Source organism: Zingiber officinale, chromosome 8A (assembly GCF_018446385.1).
Source record: "Zingiber officinale cultivar Zhangliang chromosome 8A, Zo_v1.1, whole genome shotgun sequence".
Taxonomy (NCBI): Eukaryota; Viridiplantae; Streptophyta; class Magnoliopsida; order Zingiberales; family Zingiberaceae; genus Zingiber; species Zingiber officinale.
In genome coordinates, this window is record NC_056000.1 from 6344149 (window position 1) to 6360485 (window position 16337).

The 16337-nt window shown below is 36.7% G+C and overlaps 1 protein-coding gene across 1 annotated transcript; it reads left to right on the top strand.

Moving 5' to 3' along the window:
- The first annotated feature begins 326 nt into the window (after nucleotides 1-326).
- On the top strand, nucleotides 327-10895 carry LOC122012131 (glycosyltransferase BC10-like). Its single transcript, XM_042568579.1, has 2 exons — nucleotides 327-1040; nucleotides 9903-10895. The coding sequence occupies exons 1-2, from the start codon at nucleotides 522-524 to the stop codon at nucleotides 10545-10547; spliced, it is 1164 nt and encodes a 387-aa protein (XP_042424513.1). The 5' UTR covers nucleotides 327-521; the 3' UTR covers nucleotides 10548-10895.
- The last annotated feature ends 5442 nt before the right edge of the window (nucleotides 10896-16337 follow it).

A 16337-nucleotide genomic window follows, 5' to 3' on the forward strand; every position in this document is an offset into this window, starting at 1 on the left:
CCCATCTCTTTTATTACAGATAAGGGTGTAAATGAACCAAGTCGTTCATAAACTATTCGAATCTTGATTTGATAAAAACTCATTTGAACTCGTTTGTTAAGATAAATAATTCAAACTTAAACTTCACAATATTCGGCTCGTTAATTTGTAAATATTTTCGTTAAATTCATAAATTAATTTTTAATAAAAAAATAATAATTTTAATATTAAATTTATAGATTTTATATTTTACTTATGAAACATACCGATGCATATATTAAGTTTCTTTATTAGGAATTAATGCAGTTCCCAATTCTTTACATGGCATAACTTGACATCCGTTAATGGTCAGTTGTCACTAGTCAACGTTCACCACGAGTCTCCTCTTGCTTCATTTACTTCACAGATCTACCATTTTTGTACAAATCTTCGAGTCGCGGTTGTCGGCTTCGATTCTTCCATCGATCTGGAATCCTGTTCCATTGCTAAATTTTTCTCCATCTCGTCGATGCTGAATCCCTTTTTTAACCCATGATCTTTCGATGATGCAACCGAGGGTTTCCTCCTCCGACAATGTCAAGGAGTTGGCGCAGGCGAGAGGATCCGCTTACCTGCAGCCCCGCGCCTCCCATCGGTTGTTCCTCAAGATCATCCTCCCCGTGCTCGCCCTCGCCGGAGGCTTCTCGGTATTCGCCATGTACTTTACCCGCCTGCAGATTGGGTTCCCGGTGGTCGGCACCGCGTTCCAGCCCTGCGTCGAGGATACGGGTGGCCTGGAGCAATGGATCCGGCCGCCGTCGGACCTGATGCACTCGATGAGTGACGAGGAGCTCCTGTGGCGAGCGTCGTGGGTGCCCCAAGTGAAGAGGTACCCGTTCAAGAGGGTTCCCAAGCTCGCTTTTATGTTCTTGACAAGGGGGCCGCTGCCGCTTTCTCCGCTCTGGGAGAGGTACTTTAGAGGGAACGAAGGTCGTTACTCGGTCTATCTCCATACACAGCCATCTTATAAGGCCAACTTCACCTCGAACTCGGTTTTCTACCGGAGGCAGATCCCCAGTAAGGTATTCTACTATCGCTGAAGTCACGATTTAAAACTGAACTTTGTGTTATTCTTAACTCGCTGTCTCTTACTATGAACCTGCTTTATATTCTGTTCAAATTTAATGTAGATCAGTTATTTTGCCTCTAAAAAATTATATAAAAAAAGTTGTAGATCATCCTTCACGAATTGTTGCACTTAGCAAACATAGTCTTTGGAAATATATCTAGATAATGCAGCACACAGAGAGAATGCATCATTTCTAAAAACACTTGCTTAATGCTACTTACATAGCAAGCAGATATGCTCTGCATTGTTTGTGTGGAAGGACAGAAAAGTGAAAGAGACGATAAAGTTAATGACAATAATGGAAATAATCTCTAATTAATTTCAATCAATTGAGATTTATTATATTTGGCACACAATCAAGATCGACATGAATCAAATAGGAAAAATAATATTTTCAAGTCTATTATATTACTGTGTTTATAATTATTATGGTTGTATGCCTTATTTAATCTTTCCATTATTGTTTTGGATAATTTGTATAATAAGACTATTGGCTTTAGTAATAAAATAATCAAAAAGTTTTATATTATTTCTTTCCTCTACCTATTAATTTCCACATTGTATCTGAGCGATGATCCTTCCTTTTCCTTATCTTCCCTCAAAATTTAGCTTCTTCCTTCTTTAATTCCTCTTCCAGTACCTCAATTCCAGCACCAGATTTCTACAACATTAGTCAACAACAACATGAACATCTTGGAGCACAACAACAACTTGGAACAACCCAAAGATCAGCGTGCTCCAGTAACATCTTGCAGTCTCATCGCCAATGTCCTTTCCTGCCAGTTTTGTGCGCCAACCTCAGGAACTTCGATAACTACAATAACAATTTTTTTTCTTCAACTAGTTCGGTTTTCGATTCTCTGCATTGAAGGAAAAAAAAATTTAGATTTTGATTAGCGTATCTATTCGCTTTCATGTTTTACTCTTAAGATTTCTATTCGGTTGAATTAAAAAAAGTGAGAAAAAAAATCAAGGAAAAAAAAGTGAGAGAAAAAAACAGAGAAAAAAAGTGAGGAAAAAAAATCGAGAAAAAAAACGTGAGAAAAAAAAATGAGAAAAAAAAAGTGAGAAAAAAATGTCTTCTGTTGAGTCTACTGAAATCTCTTCATCATAACAAAATACCTCTTTTTCAATTCCTATGGTTCCTTCTTTCTCCGTTAAACTTAACCATGATAATTATTTACTATGGAAATTGCAATTTCTTCTTTTACTTTGTGTTCATAATTTACTTGGTCATGTTGATGGTGGTTTATCCCCACCTCAAAAGGATGATTCATCCTATACTATTTGGTTTAAGAAGGATCAATTAGTCTTGACTTGGTTAATTTCATCAATTATATGGAGAATTTTAGAAAAGAGAGGTGTTAGCGTAACATATATTGAACTAATTAAGGATATGTATGAGGATGTAACGACCAGAGTAAAGACTTCAGGCGGAGTAACTGAAGCATTTCCAATAAAGATAGGGTTACATCAAGGATCAGCCCTAAGTCCCTATCTTTTTACACTAATTATGGATGAACTCACTGTACACATTTAAAACATAGTACCGTGGTGCATGTTGTTTGCAGATGATATTATTTTGGTAGATGAGACACGTGAAGCAATAATGCTAAGCTTGAATCTTGGAGGGAAACACTAGAAGGGAAAGGTTTTAAGCTTAGTAGATTAAAGACAGAATATATGGAATTTAAGTTTAGCAATATTAGAAGTAATGAAACAATTGTTAAGATAGGAGAGGACGAGTTGCCCGGAATCGAGAGATTTAAATATTTAGGATCATTTTTACAAAATGATTGAGGGATTGAGAGAGATGTCTTACATAGAATACAAGCAGGATGGATGAAATGGAGGGGAGCGTCGGGTGTTTTATGTGACCGTAAAGTACCTCTTAAACTTAAAGGTAAGTTCTATAAAACCGCAGTTAGACCTGCTATGTTATATGGAGCTGAATGTTGGGCACATGAGCATAAGATGAGAGTTGCAGAGATGAGGATGTTAAGGTGGATGTGTGGACATACGAAGATGGACAAAATAAGGAATGAGAGCATTAGAGAGAAAGTCGGAGTTGCATCTATTGAGGACAAACTCCGAGAGACACGTTTAAGATGGTACGGACATGTACTTAGACGACCAATAAATGCTCCAGTTAGGCGATGTGAAACCATGATAAACATGCATATCAAACGAGGAAGAGGACGACCAAAAAAGACTTGGTCAGCAACAATAAAATAAGATAAAATTTATTTAAATATAGATGATAATATAATAGGAGATAGGGCTCAATGGCGTAAAAGGATTCATACAGCCGACCCCACCTAGTGGGAAAAGGCTTGGTTGTTGTTGTTGTTGTTGTTGTTGTACTGAGTCTATGCTTCCTATGCTCGTTGGGCTCAACACTTCGCGCTAGGTTTGGGAAGCTCTTGATCATTCTTTTGCATCTCACTCTTAAGCACGAGTTCTCCAACTTCGTCTACAATTACAGTTTGTACAACGAGGAGATGCCTCCATCAATGACTATATGCAATCAGTCAAGACCATTGCTAATAACCTAGCTACAATTGGACATCCAGTCTCTGATCCAGAACTATTAATGCATGTTCTTGTAGATTTAGGTCCTCAATATGATAGCTTTGTTCCCAGTGTGACAACTCGCATGGATCAAGTGTCACTTGAAACGCTTCATGGTATGTTATCCTCTCATGAAAGACTTCTACAAATACAATTTCAAAGGATGGTAGGTTCTCTATCTTTATTGGCACACATGATTAGCAAGGCTCCATAACCTGATCAACATAATCAGCCTTCTCCCCAATATGGTCAACAAAATCAATTTGGAGGTTTCAGAGGTCGGGGTTGAGGTAGAGGTCGAAGTCGAGGACACTGTCAGATTTGCTTTAATTATGGTCATTATGCTCAAAATTGTTATAAAAGATATGATTCAAATTTTCGAGGAGGACCTGTATCATCAAGTCGACCCTCTCCCTCATCTTGACAATCCAGTACTTAATCATCTAATTCTGGTGCATTTTTACTCTTCATTCCTCCTAATGCAATGTCATCAGTTCTTGAAACCTCAGGATGACGTCCGGATTCTGGAGCAACTCATCATGTTACACCGGAATATAATATTCTCACATAAGCTTCACCTTATCATGGACCCGACATGATACAAATAGATAATGACTCAGGTTTGCAAATTGCTCACATTGGAAACACATCCTTTCATTCATATGGTCGTATTTTTGCATGAGCAACACTCTTCATGTTCCTTCTATTACTAAAAATTTGCTTTCCGTCCGTCAGTTTGCTCTTGATAATAATGTGTTCTTTGAATTTCATCATCATCATTGTCTTGTGAAGGATCCTCCAACAGGAAATATTCTACTTCGAGGAAATATTAAAGATGATCTTTATCATCTTCAGCCCACCTATACTAATGCGTTTGTTGGAAAATGCACTGATAAATTCACTTGGCACGCACGTCTTGGTCATCCGTCTCTACGTGTTGTTCAGAATATCATTAACCAATTTCTTTAGCCTCCTCTTCTCATTTATGTGAAACTTGCATGAAAGCAAAATCTCATAAATTACCTTTTGTGTCTTCTTCTTGCACTTCTAGTTTTCTTTTAGAAATTATTCACTCTGATGTGTGGGGTCCTATTTCTATTCTATCTAATCAGGGTTTTCTTTATTATGTTATTTTTATTAATAATTTCAGCAAGTTTACTTGGATTTTTTCTATGAAAAGAAAGTCTGATCTCTTTGATATTTTTTGTCGCTTTCAAAAACAAGTTGAGCGCTATTTTGATCGTAAAATCCTCTTCCTTCATTCTGATTGGGGTGGAGAGTATCAAGCGCTTCATCATCATTTTACTTCCTCTGGCATCATCCATCGAGTCTCTTGTCCCCACACTCCTGAACAAAATGGATCCGTCGAGAGAAAACATCATCATGTGGTTGAAACTGCCTTTGCTCTTCTTAATCATAGCTCAATTCTACTTAAATTTTGGGATGATGCCGTCCAAACCGCAGTCTACTTTATCAATCGTTTACCCACTCCACTACTTCAAAATAAGTGCCCCTTTGAAAGACTTTATAATTGTCTTCCAGATTATTCCTTCTTTTGTATCTTTGGTTGCGCATGTTATCCTTGGCTACGACCTTACTCTAAGCACAAGTTAAACCCTCGCTCTTTATAATGTGTTTTCCTTGGTTATAGTAATTTGCATCATGGGTACCATTGCCTCCATATTTCGACCGGTCGGATATATATTTCTCGACATATTACTTTTGATGAATTTATGTTTCCGTTTGCAGTTGCTACCTCAGATCCTCTTTCAAATAATCAAGGCAATTATCTAATATCACCGAGCAATATACTAGAAGCCCCACATATTGATTCATCAGGACATATTAAAAGTATAAGGGGAGATGGTATCTTGGGTCCTGCTCCATCTCCACAAGTTCTTGTAGACTCGACGGCTAGTGGTGATCCATTCTCTAGTTCTAATTCTCATCCGTCTAACCACTCATCTCCGAGTAGCTCTAATGATGATATTCCTCGGCTGATGCTTCCTCTAAGCGATATTTATGCACGATGTCAACCATTTTCCACTCGTTATCTTCTTCCACGTGCTCTTATTGCTTATTCAAATTTTGTTGAATCTTCTAGTTTTACACAGCCAGTCAAAGATCTAAATTGGTGCGATGGCTACAGAATTTGATGCTCTTCTTCATAATGCAACCTGGAGCTTAGTCTCTCGTACCCCATCTATGAATATTGTGGGTTCTAAATGGGTTTACCGAATTAAGTATCGTGCAGATGGTTCTATTGAACATTACAAATCTCGCCTTGTTGCTAAATGCTTTAATCAACAGCTAGGTATTGACTTCAATGATACTTTTAGTTCAATCGTCAAAATTACAACTATCAGATTGTTACTATCTATAGCTGTAAGCTCCAATTGGCCAATACGCCAATTAGATGTTTCCAATGCTTTCCTTCATAGACACCTTGAAGAAACTGTTTATATGGAGCAACCTCCTGGATTCATCCACTTGTAACTTTCAACACATGTGTGTCAACTTCAGAAGTCTATATATGGTCTTCGACAAGCACCTCGTGCATGGTTTCATCGTCTATCTACCTGACTTCATACCCAGGGATTTTCTGGCTCAAAAACAGACTCTTCCCTATTCTACAAATGTAATGAGGAATTTTCAATATTTGTTCTGATTTATGTGGATGATATATTAATAACTGGTAGTGATCAAAACGACATTACTACTTTACTACATCTTCTCCTTCAAGAATTTTCTATTCGGGATCTTGGCAATGCTCGTTTTTTCCTTGGCATGGAGTTTCTCGCACATTCTGAAGGTTGTCTTCTCTCTCAGAGCAAATACATTACTGGGCTCCTACAACGAACTAAAATGGATGGTGCACGTCCTATCCCCACACCAATCATTGAGGGTGGTTTCACTGCACCTTTATCCTCCTCTTCGATGTTTGACACTAGATCTACCGTAGTATTGTTGGTGCCCTACAATATGTCACAATTACACGACCCGATGTGGCTTTTGCTATGAATCGTATCTGTCAATTTATGCATGCTCCTACTGAACATCATTGGGAAGGTGTTAAGAGAATTCTTCGATACCTCAAAGGCACTATTCTACATGGTCTTCTTTTATATCGTCATCGTCATGAGAGTTGATTGCCTACAGTGATGCAGATTGGGCTGGATCTTCCAAAGAAAGACGTTCTACTAGTGGATATGCTATATTTCTTGGGTGAAATCTTGTTTCCTGGCTTTCAAAGAAGCAATTTATAGTCTCTCGCTCGAGTACTGAAGCTGAATATAAAGCTATCGCTAACGCAACGTCAGAAATTATTTGGCTACAATATCTTCTTTCAGAATTACACGTTTTCCCAACTGCTATCCTAAAATATGGTGTGATAATATTGGAGCGACTTATCTTGCGGCAAATCTTGTTTTTCATGCTCGTACCAAGCATGTAGAGATTGATTTTCATTTTGTTTGCGAGCGTGTAGCGACTTGACAACTTTCGATTTTTAATATCTCTACGGAAGATCAAATTGTTAATATATTTACCAAGCCATTATCAGACAACATTTTACCAAGTTAGCATTCAAACTCAATGTTCAGGCACTCCCGTTGAGTTTGTGAGGGGTAATGACAATAATGGAAATAATCTCTAATTGATTTCAATCAATTAGGATTTATTATATTTGGCACACAATCAAGATCGACATAAATTAAATAGAAAAAATAATATTTCCAAGTCTATTATATTACTAGGTTTATAATTATTATGATTGTATGCCTTATTTAATCTCTCCATTATTGTTTTGGACAATTTGTATAAATAAGTCTATTGACTTTAGTAATAAAATAATCAAAAAACTTTATATTATTTCTTTCCTCTACCTATTAATTTTTACAAAAGTATGAATTATTTATTGGATCAGTTCTTCCATTTTCTATTTTTATCTGATCACGGCCCCTTTCCACTATTTTGTCTAATCATACCCTCTGGATGAGAGTTTTCCTAACTGTCCCCAACCTGCACCCGGATTAGTTTACCAATCGAATAGGAGAGATGAGTGGGTTTTCCTCTTTCCAAACAGCATGTTATTGATGATTCTATCTCTTCTCTCGTTTCTGACCAAAGCTAATGCTCTCCCTTTTTCTGACCAAACAATGATGAAAAAAAATCATAAGTACAATCCTCATTTAAGGAGTCAAAATAGTTTTCTTCAAGTAGGATAAGATAGTGATGTTAATGGGAATATAGGTCCGGACAAGTATTACAGGTTGATACATCTCATGTATGTGGTATGCAATGGACTTACCATTTGCATATGCTTTTGAAATTTTGATTCCAAGATTATATTTTGGGTCTTCTAGGACATTTTAGAATGGATAATCAAAATGCATTTTAAAATGAAGTCACAAGTAATATTTTGAGCCAACGAGTTAATTTCTTTAAGTTGAGGAAATATTTAGTCCAGTAAAGTAGCATCTGGGAAAGACGTGCATGATCCAATTTAAGGAAGTTTTAACTTCTAATACTGTCTAATATCAAATACATGGCCATTTTTTTAAGTTTTAGCTACCGTTGTAGAAGTTTCTATATTAGTAATTTCAGTTGGAACACATTGTTAATCAATACTTGGTAGGATTTCATTGCAAATTGAACATAAGGATCAAAAACAATGGGAGGAGATGTGGAAAAAGATCATAATAGGCTTCTTTCTTATATTTTCAATTTTCAACATTTGACACTGTCTAGTACTATATAAACAGCTAAGTGAAGCTTATATTGATTTCTCTCTATGTGGAGGACATATTAGCAAGTTGATTTTGAGTAGTGAGAAGTAGAAATCCTTAAGGAAAGCCATGTATTAGGATAGTCTGTCCTGCATGCTCATGCCAGCAAAATCCATCTAGTCATTTCCTGTGTATTAATCAAAATTTTAGATTGCTTGCCTTCACTTCCTTGGGCTTGCCTTACATTATTTATCATCTAGATTAGAAAATAGCACACTTGACTGGAAATTTTCTATTGGGCCACATCCTCTAACACTGTGGTAGTTGTTCTTATCCAAAGTCATTACCCTCCTATTTTAAGATTACTATGACTTGAGGTTGTACTTCCTGCTGAGATAATTGTTTCATTTACTGTTAGTTTTATTGTGACTAGGAACTTTTGACCAACTCTGTTATAATTCAAGTCCTAGAAATAATCCAAAGTTGTGCTAGAGAGCAAACAAGCATTCATTAATTGCTTGTGAAATATTGAAGTTGAGTAGACAAATGACATCTGGAGAGGGAATCTTATTAAAATATTAGGTTCAGTGCAAATACACATACGCAGAAGGCTTACAGTTCCATGCTTGGATACACTTGAAGGACATTGACTGATGTAGTTACTACCATCAAATTATTTATTTAGAAAATATGTATATTTTTATGTGTTTAAATGAGTCTGGACTTGGAAAAGAGCAATTGTGCTTTGTGTAAGATATGTTAAGAGGTCATTTCAATTATGATGAGAATTCATTCAACTCTATTAATATCAAATTCGAGGGTAAGAATTTGCCAAGACGATTCTAAGTAGGCGACGATGCAAGATATTTCTGTGTGATTCAGTCGCTGATCTCACAGGGGTAGTGTCTCAGTTAGTGATCTCTCATGGTGAGAAGATAAAATATGAGAAGCCTTAATGATTAACAATGGAATGAGTGTCTCTTGTATAGAGTTCTACAATAATCTGTTCTTACTAAGACTCATGCAAAATATATCATGTACTGCTAATAAAATTAAAACTGAAATAAAATGGCATTTCAAGACCTCGGAAGTAATTTATTCTAACTCAGTCTTTTTTCGTGTGCTATGATTATGCGTTTAAAATGTGTTCATGATTAAAGGCAAACAAAGATGTACTATACATGGAGCATTTCCCAATAAAATTTGGCTTCTTCCGGATTTGATCCTCGTGACAGATAATCAGTTTATAGCAATTTTATCTGCTAGCGACAATGTATCATGTGACTTGTGCACTTATTTGAGTACGTTACTAAACAATATACTACTACCACTGCAACAACAACAACAACAACAACCAACTCTTAAGTTACTAAACAATATAATCCTGGGAAATGAATCATCATTTTTACTGTGGTATTTATTCCATTTCACAATTTATTTCAGTTAACTCCTGTTTTCCAACTTGTATGTTGTTTCCTCTTTTTTTCATATTATTGATTTGAACATCTGTTCTACAGGTGTCTGAGTGGGGGCAGATGAGTATGTGTGATGCTGAAAAACGGCTCCTTGCAAATGCACTACTTGATTTATCAAATGAACGGTTCATTCTGTTGTCAGAGTCATGCATTCCATTGTCAAATTTCAACATTACCTACCAATACTTGATGAAATCAAAGTATAGCTTCATTGGAGTGTATGATGATCGAGGACCATACGGACGAGGCAGGTATAATCCAAACATGGCTCCAGAAGTAAACCTTGAGCAATGGCGCAAGGGGTCTCAGTGGTTTGAAGTGAATAGGAAATTGGCCGTTACCATAGTCAAGGACACCACTTATTATCAGAAGTTTGAAAGGTTCTGCAGGCCACATTGTTATGTGGACGAGCATTACTTCCCCACCATGCTCACCATAGAGTCAGCCCATCGTCTGGCGAACAGAAGCGTCACTTGGGTGGATTGGTCAAGAGGTGGTGCTCACCCAGCAACCTTCGGCAGGAGTGATATAAGCGAAGCCTTTCTCAAGAGAATTCATGATGGGCAGAACTGTTCATACAATGACAACCATTCATCTCTTTGTTTCCTCTTTGCAAGGAAGTTTGCTCCAAGTTCAGTGGAGCCTCTATTAGAATTGGCACCTGCTTTGCTTGGATTTGGTTTGTGAATCCGGATTTCAGGAATTGTTTAGAAAAACAGTCTTGTGTGAGATTAACAAGATATTTAGTAGGGACTAGGGAGAGAGTCCTGTAACCTAGTGTTGTTTAACAGTCAATTAGGTCAGTCATGGTCCAAGCCAGTCGGCCTGGCTCAGCATGTCTGTTAAGAAACGTGCTCAGCATGTCTGCTAAGAAACGTGCTGAACCTGGTTGGGTTGCTGCTGGCATGGCCTGTTTGACTCTTTAGTGTACAACATGATTTTGACCTAAACTTATCCCAATTTCCGTGCATGTATTACAAATTTGGCAGTATTCATGTGATTTGTGTTTCTTTTCATGAAACAAATTTTTCATTATTGGTTACTGCTGTGACATCTTATCTCCTGGCTTTTGATGCAATGTCCCGAGTCCTAACTGCTTATAGTGATATCGTGATTCTTGCAAATGCTTGATCTATGCAGCTGTTGAATAAAGAACCATTGATATAAAGTTAAGGCTGGGTTCATTCGGACAGTCACGAGAGGAAATCAACCCATCAATTTAATGAGTAATTTATTTCTGTGGTTGACAGTTAGTATCTATATGGATATGGATGTTTGTAGATTGTGGGTTAAGTCCATTTTTAACCAATATAAAATTCTTCATTGGGTGTCAAGAGCATATCATCTTTTTCTCCGATGTATGATTTTATGATTTTTTTTTTCTCCCCCAACTTTCCCTTCTGTCTTTCCATTCAACTAAACTTAGCCTAAAACCGACTACTCCGGCATTATAGCTAACAGAAGCAAATTCTGCTTTATACAGGTTTTTGTAAAGCGTAGAATATGGACGGACCTCCATGATTGGGTCATGCGAAGACTATTAGATTTTTATCAAAATATATTTTGAAATAATAAAATGATCAATAATTCGAGTATTTGGGCCGGGCTAAAATTGTTTGGCTGGGATTTGATCGATAATCCATGGTCGTTAAATAGGAGTATTTTTTTTATTTTGTTTTTTTTATATATAAAAAGTGAATACATTCGTTCTCATCGTCTCTGTCAATTCGTCTCAAGGTCAATACGGAGGAAGTAAATCATGGATGGCTACTAGCCACTAGACTTATCCGAAAGGACAATTAAATAGGAGATCTGATGATTATGTTGATTGTTATTTTTTTAAAATAATTATCAACAAAACAAATGACCTTAAATATTTTCAAAAATAATGATCAAATATATATTTGACTGAATAGTTCTTGGCCGATAAAATTTTAAAAATAAATAAATAGTACATTTTTAAAAATAATGACCAAATACATATTTAGCCCACAACTTTTTAGAAATAAATGACGGGTAAATTTAAAAAAAATAAAAACCAGATATATATATATATATAGTCAATAATATATTAAAAAATTATCAGCCAAAATATATTTGGCTGCTAAATTAAAAAAAAAAATATTGAATCATTTTTCTCAATTTATGAATTTTCCCACAAAATAATAATTGATAAATTTCAAAACACTAATTAAATAACTGATAAAAAAAGCTAAATTCTACCTACTAGTAAATTATCTAAAAATACAAAAGAAAATAAATATCGAAGTAATTAATAAAATTGTGCTACTATAAAATATCTAACTAAAACATCAAATATTTAGATAATCTTCTCCCTTGTGAATAAGAGTCGACTCAGACTGTTCGAGTAATCCACTAGTTTGTTGTCGCATGAGGAGTTGCTGTAATTAATATTTTTTATGTCTTGACTTGTTGAGTCTTTAATTTAGATACCTACGTATCTTATGTAATAATTGTCTCTCACATAATATCTATCTTTGCTTGTGAATTAGATGATGCAGGAGTAGCAAATGTCGAAGCCTTGTATGTCTTTGGTGGCAGTTTAAGTCCCAATCTTAATCCATAAATATAATCAGATTTGGGATCAAGTACTTCCTAAGGGCTATGCAAATACTAAATTCTTAAAAACTTGAGGGTGAGTGAAGTATCATCTTTGTTGTTATCACCAAAAGTGAGATTTTCTTGTTATCTTAGAGGTTCATCATTTCTTATTAAACAAATATATATGAATATAAGAAATGTATCATATCAAAAATAAAATACAAATATGAAAAAATAATCATATTGCTCTGGGCGCTCGTCCATCCAACTTTCCATGTGCAATAATATTGACGTCAAACCTCAATTGCATCATGTCCCTTACAATTTTATTTAAAAAATTAAGCATCATGTCATTAGTAAAAAAATAAAAATAAATATTTATATAGAATCAAATATATAATTATAAATTTATATTAATTGTAATTTAATTTTCATCTTCTATATGTTGAAGCACATGTTTAGAGTCATCCGTGACGATTAAACAAAATTAAAGCTTTGCACGATTTCTTTTAATTTTTTAGAAATTTTCTATAAAACAAGTACAACCAATAATTAATAACTATTATATGATAAAATTAAAATTGTAATAAAATAAAATAAATCACTTTAAACTCTTCGGACTCTCAATAATTACATAAAAATGTCCATTATTCCTGTAATAATAAATTATTCAACTTCTTTTCTTTTGGTCTAAAATCCAACTAGCTAGAAATTTGTTATACCTTTGATGTCATTTACTCACTTGAGTAGAAAATGATTTCCTCATCAACTTCCAAATATAAGCCGCTACATCATCACAACCTAAACTCAAACACATAAACAATAATAATTACTTCAATAATTTATCTAAAAAGAAAATTATTGTAAATAATTTATCTTAAAAAATATTACTTAAAATGTGCTGAATTTGTTGAATTTTGTACTATGGGATCTCCTTAAAACTTTTATATGTAAATGATAAGAAATTATGCACCAATGTCCCAAGCTTAGTAATAAATATATTGGTCCCTTCGGGGGTAATACAGTGGTTGAGACATGGGGTGTTGCTACATGAGATCTTGGGATTAGAAATCAGTGTATCTAAGCATGTCCTCCCCTATGCCTTGGCCACTTGCACTAATAACTAGTTGTTACCTATGATTTACCTCCTATATATTGGCCTAGGGATGTGTTGACAGAGACGTTGGGGGCGAACTAATTACCTTTTGCCACATCAATAGTAAATATATTGGTTGTCAGGCGATACGTATGTGAAATTCCCTTGGATGACTGCATTGATGAGCGCGCATGACTACCTATAAAAAAAATAAAAAAAAATTATTAATTCATGAACCAGTTCAAATATTATACAAATATTAAATATTTAATAAAATTTAATTTAAGTGTAAACATATATCTCACCGTGAAGATGTTGAAATCATAATTGGTGAATCTGGATGATCGATAGATGGAGGAACAATTAATGTGATTGTTACGTTAGTTGTTATTTGCGAAAGTCCAACATCAATAGAAATATAGGATTGCTTAGCTAATATGTTTAAACTAAAAAAAAAAAATAATTCCAGTTAACCTCATTGAATATCCCTGGGGTGATCGGTCCGGTCTCACGGAAGTTTCCCATCGGCCATCAAGGTAAATCGGGAAGCGCATGCAGCGGCCAACCCAGAAGCCTAATATCTTTTGATTACGCCCCTCATTTGAAGGAAATTTTTTCACAAATACATCATAGATAGAGTTTGAACTGTGAGTACCTGAATGATAGTCTGGATGTCTTACCGTGTTGTGATGGCCCCAGGGACTGATATGATTAAACTAGTTTAAAAATAAAGTGATTTGGGTGACATCTGCATTTAAAAAAAAGAGACTTAGTAGATTAATAATTTAAATAAAAGACTGAAAATGGTACATAGATATAAATATACCCAACAATCCGAGGTGCATATCCAAATAAGAATAAAAAACACATCGAGAAAGGAGATCATGAAAATTAAAAACTAAAGAACTAGGCTAAACTATAAAGAAAAACATGAACCAAAATTAAGAAAATTATTCCAGAATACTAGAAGACTAAGGCATAATGAGAAGAGTTACAAGCACCGGGAAGAAAAACTTAAAAAATATAGTGTAAAATAAATATTAGTCATGAATGAGACTAAACTGCTTCTTTTTGAATTTCAATTATTTAATACTCCAAAGGATTAAACCAAAATATAATATATTTTCTATGCTCACTCAGGGATAACATTGATTTAAGGTTTTTTTTATATTTTGCAAATATTAATTAAGTTAATAAAAAATGATCTTCTAGACTTCTAGTTAAGCACTAACTACATACAATCTTTGTTGTAGTTTTTTACTTTACAGATCACACAGGCATGTTAGAATGAGGTATATTTATTAGTCAAATAATTAGTGGGTCAATGAATACAATTATATCTAATTTCTTGAACTAAAAATAGATAAATATTGAAATGGGAAAAAATTAACTATTAAATATACACTAGATGAACTTATAATACATTTGCTTTGCTATGTGATCCCGTCCGGAGGCTGAGTCGGACGGAGGTCGGTCGAGGTGTCCCGATAGTTGACAGAAGGTCGTAGAAGATGATCCGGCTCCCACGGGTGGCTGACGCTGCTGCAGGACCCTGCGCACACTCAGACGATCTCCCCCTTTCATGTTAGAGACCGAAACCCAGGGAAAAAGTCCCCGGATCTGGCCCTCCGACGCTCAAGTCAGGTCCTTTTTCCCCAGAAAGAACAGAGAGAAGCAGAAGGAAAGACAGTTGTCCAAAAAAGTGACGAGAGAGTGTATGCGCGTACCTGCATACCAGCAATTTCTCGCCTTTTATGTCCCCCCCTTCTGGAGCCTGCCATCCTGTCAGAAAAACGTTAGACGCTGGGCTTTGTCGCCTAGTTCCGGACACCTGCCCTGCTGCTATTTGTCGCGCCAGCATCTTTCCGTTTAGGAACCTCCGCCTTCGTACATGATTTTGTCCTGTAGTGGGGGACAGCTGGCAGACTACTACTGGTTATGAGGGTATCTTTTCGTCTTAGGAACCTCCACCTTCGCCCGCGTCGTTGATATGTAATGATTCTCCTTGACGGACCGTCGAGGCTCTCCGCACTCGTGCTACACAGTTCCTCCGATCCACTGTGACCTGCCCCGGCCTGCACCTGTGGTTTGCATTTCCGGGCCTCCAACTCGCAGACCTGCCGCCCCAACTGTCTAGACACAGCTACGTTGATCTTCAACCTGCACCTAGCGCTTTGTACTTCCTGGCCCTCAACCGCAGGTCTGTAGCTCGGGCTGCTTCCGATCAGCTCTGCCGCTTTCGACCCGTCGGCCTATACTTCCAGTTCTTGGCCTCTGCTTAGCTCTGCCGATCCCGACTTGCATCCTGCGCTTTGTACTTCCTGGCCCTCAACCGCAGGTCTGTAGCTCGGGCTGCTTCCGATCAGCTCTGCCGCTTCCGACCCGTCGGCCTGTGTGCCGCCTGACGTCTTCCCTCGCCTTCCGACTGCTTTGCCCCCTTGATCGATCAGCCTGCCTGACTTCTGACTATCGCACCTGCTCGCCTTTAACCGTCCCGTCAGCCTAGCCATTGACTGCCACATCACCTTGACTATTGACTACCACGTCCTCCTGACTTTTGACCGCCACATAGCCTTGACTTTTCCAACCCTTTCCTCATGGTCCCCTCCATTACCAACCGTATCACAAGCCTCCCTCACAAGTCTAGTCGAAGGAGGACGACAGTCTGACTGACTAGACCTTCGTATCTCTCCATGACGCCAGCCTATCTCTGAGACCTCAGCATATCTCTGTGCTCCTGCCTCAGCACATCTCTGTGACCTCAGCATATCTCTGCGCGCTTCTGCTTCCTGCATCACGTACCAACTTTTGTGTCGCGT